The sequence below is a fragment of the Pristiophorus japonicus genome, chromosome 1 (genome assembly GCF_044704955.1).
Source record: "Pristiophorus japonicus isolate sPriJap1 chromosome 1, sPriJap1.hap1, whole genome shotgun sequence".
Taxonomy (NCBI): domain Eukaryota; kingdom Metazoa; phylum Chordata; class Chondrichthyes; family Pristiophoridae; genus Pristiophorus; species Pristiophorus japonicus.
In genome coordinates this window covers 439,958,168-439,971,179 of record NC_091977.1, presented here as the reverse complement: position 1 = coordinate 439,971,179, position 13,012 = coordinate 439,958,168, and the positions used below count along the sequence as shown (strand labels likewise).

General features: G+C 41.4%; 1 protein-coding gene across 1 annotated transcript in view; it reads left to right on the top strand.

Annotated features, from left to right (window-relative positions):
• The window catches only part of usp14 (ubiquitin specific peptidase 14 (tRNA-guanine transglycosylase)), a 67,593-nt gene extending 55,027 nt beyond the window's left edge, over window positions 1-12,566 (top strand). Inside the window, exons 15-16 of the mRNA XM_070892914.1 lie at window positions 8,043-8,150; window positions 11,822-12,566. Coding sequence (XP_070749015.1) covers window positions 8,043-8,150; window positions 11,822-11,973 — 260 coding nt within the window. The 3' untranslated portion in view covers window positions 11,974-12,566. The remainder of the gene's footprint in view (window positions 1-8,042; window positions 8,151-11,821) is intronic.
• The last annotated feature ends 446 nt before the right edge of the window (window positions 12,567-13,012 follow it).

Genomic DNA, 13,012 nt, shown 5'->3' with positions numbered 1-13,012 from the left:
CCGACCACTTCCTCGTATCGCTCTTCACACACATTTCTCATCCCCCCCCCCCAAAAAAAACCCTACCTCCTTCTGTGTCCGCCCTTAGGGGAAAAAAACTCCCGACTCTCTTACAACTGCACTTATGAACTCCCAACTGTTTAGCCTTTGGCTTTCCATTCACCATGACATTTCTGCAGCTACCGATCTGCTGAATTACACCCTCACCACCACTGTTGATGCCCTTGCCCCTATTAAAACACTGACTCTCTCTCACTCTGGCCGTTTCCCTTGATACAGCCCTGATCTTTGCTCCCTTAAGTCCAAGGGACGCAGACATGAACGGATATGGCGGACAACTGGTTTAGCCATTCACCACCAGATCTGTCTGGTCCACGTAAAGCATTATTGGGTGCTGTTCTTGTCTGCCAAAATTGCTCACTATTCCAGAATCATTCTGGAATGTAAAGATAAGCTCCGGCTTCTAATCTCCACTGCTCACCATCTTTTTAAACTCCTCTTCCCAGACTCCCTCCTCATCTCCGACAATAAATGTGAGGAGCTCATGGACTTCTTTGTCTCTTCCTTCCCCTAGCCCACCGGGCCAAACTTCCTCTAAGGATCCCCCCTGCCCTAGCCCTGACCTCGCGTCTTTCTCCAGTTTCTCTCCGATCTCCCCTCATGACCTTTCCGAGCTCATCACGTCCATGAGACCCATTTCCTGCTCTCTGGACTCTTTTCCTACCAAACTGCTGACCACCCAATTTCCTTTTTTGACTCCCATGTTAGCTGACATTGTTAACGGTCCTCCCTCCTCGGGTACTGTCCCCCTCTCCCTTAAATCTGCTGTCATCACCCCTCCCCTCAAAAAAAACAACCTTTGACCCCTCTGTCTTTGTAAACTACAACCTTATCTCCAACCTCCTTTTCCTCTCAAGTCCTCGAATGAGATGTCGCCTCCCAAATCTGTGCCCATCTTTCCCACAGTTCCATGTTTGAATCCCTCCAATGCGGTTTCCGTGTCTGCCACAGTATCAAAACGGCTCTCATCCAAGTCACAAATGACATATTTTGTGACTGTGACAAAGGCAAACTATATCTCCTTGTCCTTCTTAACTTGTCTGCAGCCTTTGACACAATTGACCTCTCTATCCTTCTCCAACGTCTCTCCACTGTCGTCCAGCTGGGTGGGACTGCACGCGCCTGGTTCTATTCTTATCTATCTAATCATAGCCAGAGAATCACCTGCAACGGCTTCTCTTCCCATCCCCGCATCGTTACTTCTGGTGTCCGCCAATTATCTATCCTTGGCCCCCTCCTATTTCTCATCTACATGTTGCCCCTTAGCGACATCATCTGAAAACACAGCAGTTTCCACGTGTACGCTGATGACATCCAGCTCAACCTCACTACCACTTCTCTCGACCCCTCCTCGCTCTCTAAATTATCACACTGCTTGTCCAACATCCAATTCTGGATGAGCAGAAATTTTCCCCAATTGAATATTGGGAAGTTCAAAGCCATTGTTTTCGGTCCCCGCCACAAACTCCGTTTGCTATCCACTGACTCCAACCCTCTCCCCGACTTCTGTCTGAGGCTGTACCAGACTGGTTGCAACCTTGGTGTTATATTTGACCCTGAAATGAGCTTTCGAGCATATAGCCGCAGCATAACTAAGACCGCCTATTTCCACCTCTGTAACATCGCCTCTCCGCCTTTGCCTCAGCTCATCTGCTGCTGTGTCCTCATCCATGCCTTTGTTATATCAAGACTTGACTATTCCAATGTGCTCCTGGCTGGCCTCCCACATTCTACCCTATTTAAACTAGAGGTTATCCAAAACTCGGCTGCCCGTGGCCTAACTCGCATCAAGTCCTGCTCACCCATCTTCCCTGTGCTCGCTAACCTACATTGGCTCCCGGTTAAGCAACGCCTCGATTTCAAAATTCTCATCCTTGTTTTCGAATCCCTCCATGGCCTCGCCCCTCCCTATCTCTGTAATCTCCTCCAGCCTCACAACCCCCTGAGATGTCTGCGCTCCTCTAATTTTGCCCTCTTGAGCATCCCTGGCTGTGCCTTCTGTTGCCTCGGCCCTAAGCTCTGGAATTCCCTGCCTAAACCTCTCCGCATGTCTCCTTCTCCTTCAAGACGCTTCTTAAAACCTACCTCTTTGACCAAGCTTTTGGCTACCTGCCCTAATTTCTCCAAATGCAGCTCGGTGTCAAATTTTTATCTCGTAATTCTCCTGTGAAACACCTTGGGATGTTTCACTACATTAAAGGCGCTATATAAATGCAAGTTGTTGTTGAGTTGTTTGGGCCCCTCCCAGAAATGGACCCTGTATCTGGGCCACCAAATTCTTAGCACCAGGCAAGGGTCTATACCTTTTACTTTATTTTCCATCTTATTGTCGGTACCTTACATCGGTGTTTAGCTCCATTGGCCTAATGGACTCGATGGTTGCACTCTTACCTCTGCCACTCCAAAGACATGAACACATAATCTGGGCTGACACATCAGTGCTACACTGCCTTTCAGATGAAACATTGAACTAATTCCCCATCTGCCCTCAGGTGGACACTATTTGAAGAAACTGAGGGGAGTTCATGGATTGTCCTGGCCAACATTTTCTTCAACCAACATCACCAAAAACAGATTCTCATCATTTACCTTATTGCTGTTTTTGGGACCTTACCGCATGATAATAGTCTGCTGTATTTTCCTACGTTACATCAGTGTCTACATTTCAAGAGCCCTGAGGTCGTGAAAAACCCTATATTAACACAAGTTAATTATTTCTTTAGTAATGGATTATTTGTAGCAACTGACTCCTTTTTAACAATAATAAAATGTGGGGTTTTATCCAAAACCTGTTTTGCTTGGAATTTAGCAATCTTGAGAAGCTTTATTTTAGTGTTCGATACACCACCTAGGAAAATTCTGTCCTTGTTACTATTATTAAAATAAAATGACAGTCACTTATTATTGTTATTAAAAGACTAATGACTCTTCCATGGCAGTGCTCATGATAAGTCAGAGGATGCACTGTTTTATAAGAAGGGGAAGACTGAGTTACAACACAGCTGTGAATAAACCATATAGGTAACACAATGTAAAATATATTAGTGAGACTTTGGATCGTTTTATTAGAATAGAGCATGAAGTGAGTTGAACTAATGTAAAGTATTATGTACAGCGTGAAAACAATGTCTTGGATGAATCTGGAAATTAGTTCCTCTAGAGACCTTGGCATTGACCTGTAAAAGGTGGTTTTCACACATGGCCTGATATCCTCCTCCTGTGGTGCACTTTTGAACGAGTTCCCTTTTTGTTCTGTCAGCTGCTGCTCTTTGCTTATCTGCATTTGTACAGAAATTGAGGCTGTCCGTGGTAGAGCTGGTACCTCCCTCCTTTGACCCATGGTCATTGTGCTTTTCAAGGCTGAGTAAAGGCTTTATGTGAAGTTTGTAGCTGGCCTCCTTGTCAATCTGGGAGGTGGGACAGCCAGGCAAGCGGCCACAGCTACATTGGTGGGGCCAGGTGCTAGCAGAATTTTGGGCAGGAGCATCAAGGCAGCAGAGGAATCAGCAGTGGGTGACAAGACAATAAAATAAGTGAAAATATATACAGTTTAAAAAAAAAACTTAAAATTGATCAGTTTAAAAATAAAACTTTCCTGAATTGTAGAGAAAATTGATAAAGTAAATGACATATTGGAGCTCTGTGACTTGTACTATGTGGTGGTCACAGGCCTTCAATACTGTTACAGGCAATGTTCACAAGGGAATTTCCATTATAAATGTTTACATAGCAACTTTACATTGTAAATGTTGACATAAAACATTGCTCAAAAATTATGATGAGGAAGAGGAAGTGGGCTGAAAGTTCACAGCACATGTATAACTTTTAATATACTAATAGATTTCCTGTGTCAATTCTCATTACTTAAAATACTGAAACCATCACATTCCATCACATTCAATCACATACTACTTTGCCATTGTTCATGATTCGCTATACATTCGATATTGAAAAGCGAGTTGCAGTCTTGTGTGAATAGCTGCTGATCTAATGTGATTGAGAGAATCATCCAGCATAGAAGGAGGCCATTTGGCCCATCGTGCCTGTGCTGGCTCTTTAGAAGAGCTATCCTGTTAGTCCCCATAGCGCTACAATGTATCCCCTTGAAGTATTTATCCAATTCCCTTTTGAAAGTTACTATAGAACCTGCTTCCACCACCCTTTTAGGCAGTGCATTCCAGATCATAACTTACTGCATTCAAAAATTATCTTCTTCTCCCCTCTGGTTCTTTTGTCAATTAACCTTAAATCTGTGTCCTCTGGTTACCAACTCTCCTGCCAATTTCTCCCTATATAGTCTTATCAAAACCCCTCCGAACTTTGAACACCTCTATTAAATTTCTCCCCTTAAACTTCTCTTCTCTAAGGAGAACACCCCCAGCTTCTCCAGTCTCTCTACATAACTGGTACAATTCTATTAAATCTCCTCTCCATTCCTCTACACTCTCCAAGTTCTTGACATCCTTCCAGAATTGGACACAGCTGAGGCCCAACCAGTGATTTATGAAGGTTGAGCATAACTTCTTTGCTTTTGTTCTCTGTGCCTCTATTTATAAAGTCATGGATTCAATATACTTTTTTAGGAACCCTATCAACTTGTCCTGCCGCCTTCATTTTCCATTTTGTCAGTATAACTTCAAAATGAGTTGCTATCATATATCTGTGGCTAAGCCTCACTAAGGCAGTCTATATTAAGGGTCAGCTTTACAGACAGCAGTTCTTTTGATCTGATTTAGTTTGAGCCACTCCAGCAAGGAAGCTACGCCAAATTGAAGCTATAGCAAGTAATCTTCTGTTTAAAATCCATGTTTAAAAAGAAAGCAAGTGGTATCTTAATTATTTAATATATCAAGAAGGGCAGTGGAGTGTATGATTCACTGTTTTATATCGTATGCTATTCATTCATCTGTTACGTTGAAACAAAACCATTTGTTGGTTCAGAGCCTGAAGAACCTCTGAAGAGTGTATATTCAGTGTTTTACAAAGAGAGAATCATGGAGTGGCGCATGATGCTTTCCAGTACACAGCCAGTACACAGAGTAAGGTTCTCTGTTATGAATCTTGAATCTTGCTATTGCCTAACTAAATATTGGGCAGGAAAGGGTGCACTCCAGATCAAAGGGCACACAAGATCCACTTACAGGAGCAGCCGATGATCCTGTAACCTGAGAAAATATTAGTAAAAAAATCCAAAAATGTGTTTATAGTTTGAATTTCTTAGCTTGTGTGGTTCATAGAAAATAGGTGCAGGAGTAGGCCATTCGGCCCTTCGAGGCTGCACCACCATTCAATATGATCATGGCTGATCATGCAACTTCAGTACCCCATTCCTGCTTTCTCTCCATATCCCTTTCGCCGTAAGGGCCACATCTAACTCCCTTTTTGAATATATCTAACGAACTGGCCTCAACAACTTTCTGCGGTAGAGAATTCCACAGGTTCACAATTCTGAGTGAAGAAGTTTCTCCTCATCTCGGTCCTAAATGGCTTACCCCTTATCCTTAGACTGTGACCCCTGGTTCTGGACTTCCCTAACATCAAGAACATTCTTCCCGCATCTAACCTGTCCAATCCCGTCAGAATTTTGTGCTTTTTCTAGGAGATCCCCTCTCATTCTTCTAAATTCCAGTGAATATAAGCCTAGTCGATCCAGTCTTTCTTCATATGTCAGTCCTGCCATCCCGGGAATCAGTCTGGTGAACCTTCGCTGCAAGAATGTCCTTCCTCAGATTAAGAGACCAAAACTGTGCACAATATTCAAGGTGTGGTCTCACCAAGGCCCTGTACAACTGCAGTAAGACCTCCCTGCTCCTATACTCAAATCCTCTCGCTATGAAGGCCAACATGCCATTTGCCGCCTTCACTGCCTGCTGTACCTGCATGCCAACTTTCAGTGACTGATGTACCATGACACCCAGGTCTCGTTGCACCTCCCCTTTTCCTAATCTGTCACCATTCAGATAATATTCTGCCTTCCTGTTTTTGCCACCAGAGTGGATAACCTCACATTTATCTACATTATACTGCATTTTCCATGCATTTGTCCATTCACCTACTCTGTCCAAGTCACCCTGCAGCCTCTTAGCATCCTCCTCACAGCTCACACTGCCACCCAGCTTAGTGTCATCTGCAAACTTGGAGATATTACATTCAATTCCTTTGTCTAAATCATTAATGTATATTGTAAATAGCTGGGTTTCCCAGCACTGAACCTTGTGGTATCCCACTAGTCACTGCCTGCCATTCAGAAAAGGACCCGTTTATTCCTACTCTTTGCTTCCTGTCTGCCAACCAGTTCTCTATCCACGTGAATACATTACCCCCAATACCATGTGCTTTAATTTTGCACACTAATCTCTTGTATGGGACCTTGTCAAAAGCCTTTTGAAAGTCCAAATACACCACATCCACTGGTTCTCCCTTGTCCACTCTACGAGTTACATCCTCAAAAAATTCTAGAAGATTTGTCAAGCACGATTTCCCTTTCATAAATCCAATCTGACTTGGACCGATCCTGTCACTGCTTTCCAAATGTGCTGCTATTACATATTACGTGGAAAGTTGCAGTTCTAGCTTTAATTTTAATTTGCAGAATTCCTTGAAATGGAATCACTTATTGTAGATCAGCCATTTTTGATTCAATTTTTTTCACCAGGTGGTCCATATGATTCACTGGAGTTTGTACCAAATGTTGCTACCCACTTTGGTTGGACCAGTCAAAAATGGAGCATTCTTTGCAGAAAACTAAATTACTGTGTTTCTCATACGAAGCAATTTTGTAAAGTACAATAGTTCTTTCCTGTGGTGCAACAATCCTAGGCAAACTAGTAACCAAGCGCTTTTTGCTCAACTGGATGGTTGAGTGCATTTTGTATTGCTACCATCTTGAAGGGAAGAAACCAAGGGGCTTGTTAAGAGGTTACAGCTGCATCCTGGGCATCTCTCAATCAAGTTCTAATTCATACTGTCTGTGAATCTACCTTTATTAAGTATTACCATTTAGATTGGAGTGCCGCACAAATCTGTTTTGACTGCTGATGTTGTGGCTCCTCGCTGGAGTCTCCCCTATTAAAGGTACTACATTGGTGTACTCCTACAGTATGTGGGTGGTTAATGGACAAAGGTAGACTATCTTCCTTTTTAGGGTCAGCAGCAGTTTACAAATGATGTGCATCATCTACATGAAGTAGCACAACGGTACAGGCCCTGGGACTTTATACAGTAGACTAGGAAGAGACCATGTGAGATGCTGCCTTTCAACAGTCTAATGATAGCATTTTATGTGGATGGAAGGCATACCAGAACCAACTAACTAACCAACTAGTGTAAGTTCGGTTTTACTCCTATGGTGTGTAAGAGGATACATGTATGCATAATGAAGACCCTAACAGATTTTTCCTATTTTTTTAATTCTATTTGTGATGCTTCAAAACCTGTTTATGATGCCCTCTGTTTTTGGCTTGATATTAGAATATAACACTGGTTCACTGATAAACAACTTAGTGAACCAGCTTGCCCTTTTTCCTGGAGTAACAGTTGTGACCATGCTTGGATATTTGAAATTATACTCAAGCTAGACATACTGAACAAGCCAGAAAGCAGGTGCAGGAATTAGTATTTTACTTGATTTTTAAGAACCGAATTGGTTAGAAAAAAAGTTTATAAATGAATGATTGCCGTCACTTCATGATATGTGGATGTATAACATTTTTTAAAAACAGTATTTTAACTTTTTTTAGTTAGTTCTAGGACCCTCTACTTCAAAGCCCAAATTACCATCTGCAACCTGGCTGACGAGGTTTTCCCATGCCTCTTTCAAATATTGGTCTGAATTGACTGCTAACAAACATACTAGGGTTGGTGTCTTCGCACAGCACTGAGTGCAACTGAGAGAATTAACTTGACAATGTGGTAATTGAGGTTGTATTATGTATGCTGATTAAGAAATTAACATTAAATTAATTCTGTGTTTATTTTAACAGATTTAGGCTCAAATAACAGTGGATACTATGATCTAATGGCAGTGCTAACGCATCAAGGCAGGTCGAGTTCATCTGGTCATTATGTAGCTTGGGTTAGAAGAAAATCAGGTAATGTTTCTTGTTTTTTATACACATTTTGCATTGACCAACTAATAAAACAAAGATACTTTCAGTAAGTCAGTCAGAAACTATATTATTTTTCACTGCAGAGTAGCAACATTTTGGAACTATCCCGTAGAGTAGTTGGGTATGGGTCCATCTGATCAGTTTCCTATTTAAGTTGAGTCTGTGAGGAGAAATGGTGAGCAGAATTCCAGTAGCCTTTTTTGGGTCAGTTTTCTTTCCAGAAAGACGTTGAGGGCCAAAACATGGGACATGCAGGTCAGTGGGAGGCGACAGTAGTTTTTTTTTTAAAAGAAACGGATTTTGTAGAATGGAGAGCTCTTCATCAGGGATCCATAGCAGTGAAGAAACTGTTGTGTCTCTGGGATTGAATGCTTGCACAGCTCTATTGCAGGAATAGATTGGTTTCTGTGTCGCTATGGATGCTGGATAAAGAACTCCCCTTTTGACAATAGCCATTTCACAAAACCTGCTGCCGCCTCGCGCTAACCTGCATGTACTGACCTCACCAGCCTCCCGATTCAAGGGAAGTGTGTGCGACAGCGAAAGGGGCTGTCCGTTCCTGCCCCGGCACACACCCATACACTATTTTAGCGGCTGCTGGCAGCTCCTCTCCCTCTGGCCCTGTCATCGTCTTCTTTCCTTTGACTTCTAATGGTGGATCCGCTACTTTGAGGAGCTTTGTGGAATGAAGGTGGATGGCTGTCCTGGGTCTGTCTCTCTGCAGCTCTATAGTGATGGGCAAGCCCGAGAGTCCCAGCTATCAGTCAGTCTTCCTGTAGGCTCAACCAGAAAATTGCAGTTTCACTCCAACACATAATATGACCTGTGTTTTCCCTTCCAGATGTTCACAAACCATTCTAAGACTTGTCTTTAGAAGCTTTAATATACGGACACAATCTGTCATCATATTTCCTCCTTCTTTTTTTTTGTCCTGTGACTTGCCTAATGCTGCTAAGTAGAACTGAGAAATGCAGTTCATTACTGAAGTTACACTCTGCTCCAAGTGAAAGCAGTGTGAAATTAAATGGGAATTTAGAGTGCAAAGCTGTTAAGTAAACCGAACTGAATGCTGGTGTGCGGGATTCTGGAATACGAGTTGCATTTTACTCCCAATGCAGGAATGTAATGGATACTTCAACATTTAATCTTGAGAACTTCTTTGCAACATGGCAATGTATTGTTCCACTGGGGGGAGGAGGAGGAGGAATTCAGCAGAATGTAATCATCTAGTCTCTTGGACCCAAATTGATTGCGGCTTTGTAATAGTGGTGTGTACACCCGAGAATTGTAATCCCAGAAAGGACGGTGTTGTGTAGTGTAATATATAAAGCCTTCCTTTTTCTTGTGGCTAGTGCTTGCAAAGTAAAAATTGGTCCCAAACAGACCAGGAAATGACCAGGATCAAGCAAGATAGCAGGGCAACAGTAAGAGTGCAGCAATTGCATGACGCCCATTGTCACTGGAGGATGAAGGATTGTTAAAAATAGCCCTGGTTGTTGCTGCTCATCATTATCCGATGACCCCGATTAGAGAGTGAACATTTGCGTAAGCATCAGCCCAGCTATGCTGTCTCCTTTTTATTATCCACACTCGTATATAAATAATAGCCCAAGTGCTAGAAATCTGCCATGCCAATGAAACTAATCCTGAGTACAAGGAAGAAGAGGAGAAAACTGATAGTTAAGAGTGCAGTTTTTATATAATTAATTATTATAAAAACGAGGATACAACGTACCTTTGCCTACCCCCTCCCCTCCTAATATGAATCCTCAGTTGTATCACATTGTGTAACTGGGCTGGTGTTGGGGCACACTTTCCATTGCATACTGAGCAGATATATGCTGCAGATTGGACCACGAGAATAGGAACAGGAGTAGGCCATTCAACCCCTCGAACCTGTTCCGCTATTCAATGAGATCATGGCTGATCTGTATCTTAACTCTGCCTTGGCTCCATAACTTTTAATACCCATAGCTAGCAAAAATATACCAATCTCAGATTTAAAATTATTTGAACTAGTATTAACTGCTTTTGCGGGAGCAAACTCCACACTTCTACCACCCTTTTTGTTTCCTAACTTCTCTCCTGAATGGCCTAGCTCTAATTTTAAGGTCATGTTCCCTTGTCCTAGACTCCCCCACCAGTGGAAAAAAATTCTCTGTGCACCCTATCAATTCCTTTCAAAATTCAGAAAGCCTCAATCAAATCAAACCAACCCTTAACCTTCTATATTCCACAGAATACAAGGCTATGTTAGTTTATGTAATCTCTTTTCATAATCTAACCCTTGGAGCCTTGGTAACATTCTGGTGAATCCTTACTGCACTCCTTCCAAGGCCAATATATTGTTTCTAAGTGCCCAGTACTGTACACACCACTCCTGATGTGGTCTAACTAGGGCTCCTCTAGTAATAAAAGCTAACAATCCATTAGCCTTTTGATTACTTTTGAACCTGGCTACTACATTTTAATGATCTGTGTACATAGACCCCATAATCTCTTTGGACTGCCACTGTTCCCAGCATTTCACCATTTAAATAATACTCAGATTTATCCTTTTTTTGGTCCAAAATGGATGAGCTCATGCTTGCCTCCAGTGAAATCCATCTGCCGCAATTCCAACCACTCACCTTTTGCTTTTTGTTCAATCAATGTCTTTTTATAATTTTATGCTCCCGTCTACACTACTTACTGTACCACCAATCTTTGTGTCATTGGCAAACTTGAATACATGGCTCTCTGTTGTGTTATCTAAGTCATTCATAAATATAGTAAATAGTTGAGGTCCCAGGAATATTTGAGGGCTATTTTAACTAACACATAAAATACTCCTGCGAGATGAGGGAAAGTATAAAATCATGAAAATTATGTGAGGAAAAAAAATCTGCCACCAAATTAGGAAATTTGAGTGTTCAATAGAGAAGGACTTACTTTCCTGGCTCCACATGCTGTTAGAATGCAATCGCCACAAAACTGCAATTGAGAATTGGCTTTTGGCAATTTATCCCTATATCTTTTTACCTGAAGATTGAATGTGTTTTCTGAGGATGTGCATCTTGCTCTCAGATCTTAATCAGTACCTATTCTGGTTGGCTGTTGAGAAGTGAGGTGCTGTCCAAGGAGGGCATTTCCAATTGTTTTTTTCTTCCCTTGCTCACATGCTTCTTCCTTGTAGGGAGGTGTCCTTCCATAAATGCAGTTTAGAAGTAAGTGGAGTAGGGTGTAGAACCCATGACCTTCCCACTCTTAAACGACAGCCCTTGAATATGTTTTTATTTTAAAATCAGTAGAACAGTTGCTGCTTATTTAAAAAGTTAATACTGGACAGAAGGTTTTATTCCTTTCAAGTATCAATTTGATTCAACATTGATAGTTCCAAACCACGTGTGGGCTTTGCTGCTGATATCTTTGTTCATAAATGTTATATATATGTAGCGTGTGTCTAATTTGTATAGATGTACAGTAGAGCTGTCGCAAAATGTTAAAGTCTTGCCTATTGCAACTGCATTCCAAGCTAAACTGACAGCTTTGAAGTAAATTTAGAAAATCAATCAGCACAGCCTACACACGTATATTGCAACAAATGTTTGTATGTCATGAGCACTTAAATGTGGAGATTTTCATTTCTAATTTTTATTGAATTTTTTTTTTAGATGAGTGGATCAAATTCGATGATGATAAAGTCAGTGTTGTGGCACCTGAAGATATTTTGAAGTTGTCTGGTGGTGGTGACTGGCACATAGCCTATGTTCTATTGTATGGGCCTCGTAGACTAGAAGTAATTGAAGATGAAGCCCCGCAGTGATATCATAATTGACCACAACTACCTTCATTTTCTTTATCCTGCATGGCTATTACTGTTGTATGATGCCTTCACTTTCTGTAGCTTACCTTACTCAGAGGTAAGACTGCGAAGGGAAGGAGTTGCCTCAACTGTGACCCTGGTACTGCTTCACATCTACGAAACCTTTCAAAAACAAATCTGGCATTAGTTGAGGAAGACCTGTGGATTTGATCTGTTCTTAATTCTGACATTTCTTAATGTGGAATAATAATTTAAAAAAAGCAAGTGATCCATAATTCTTCTGTTTTGTTCCTTTATGTTAAATGTGGTTTACAGTCACGTGGTTAAAAGCAACTGGTTATGTGATGCTGTACAAGAGAGGAACAGAAAGTTAATACTGTGTTGAATGGGATTTCTTTTCATTCTTTGACTAATTACATATTAGAAATTAAAAATACAATGTAAACTTTACATTGTAAACTTTACATTGTAACTACAAGCCAAGTTCTAATATTTTTTCCCATTATTGTATTGCTGCTCCAGCCAAAACCAGTTTGCCTAAAACCACATTTTGCTGTACAATGTAAAATCATAAAACTTATGTTTCACTAAAAGTTTGTGGTTTAACTTTATTATATAAACAAGAATTGTTGAAAAATAATCTAATTGTCACTCTGAACCCAAGTATGTGATTCATCATCACCTGATAATTTGTTATGTAGGCATTGAATTTAAAACCACCGACAGTGCGGAGTTCCTGAGCTCAAGTGGGGGAAATTATTAAGTGGGGGCCTCCTGTTTCTCTAGAGGAAAGAAGAGTCAGTTAGCAGCTGCTTTTTTGCACTCCCTGGAGGTCAGTTCAAATCAGCCTGGGTAAGTAGCTGGCCAGGTTGCCTGTACTCCCAACAGTTGGTGTGTGGTCTGGAGTCAAAGAATCATACAAATTTACAGCATTTAAGTGCTTCATTGGCTGGGAAGCACTTTGGGTTGCCTTGAGGTGGTGAAAGTCGCTATATATAGAGCAAGATTTTCCAAGTCTTTTTCATTTTCTTCCACTTCT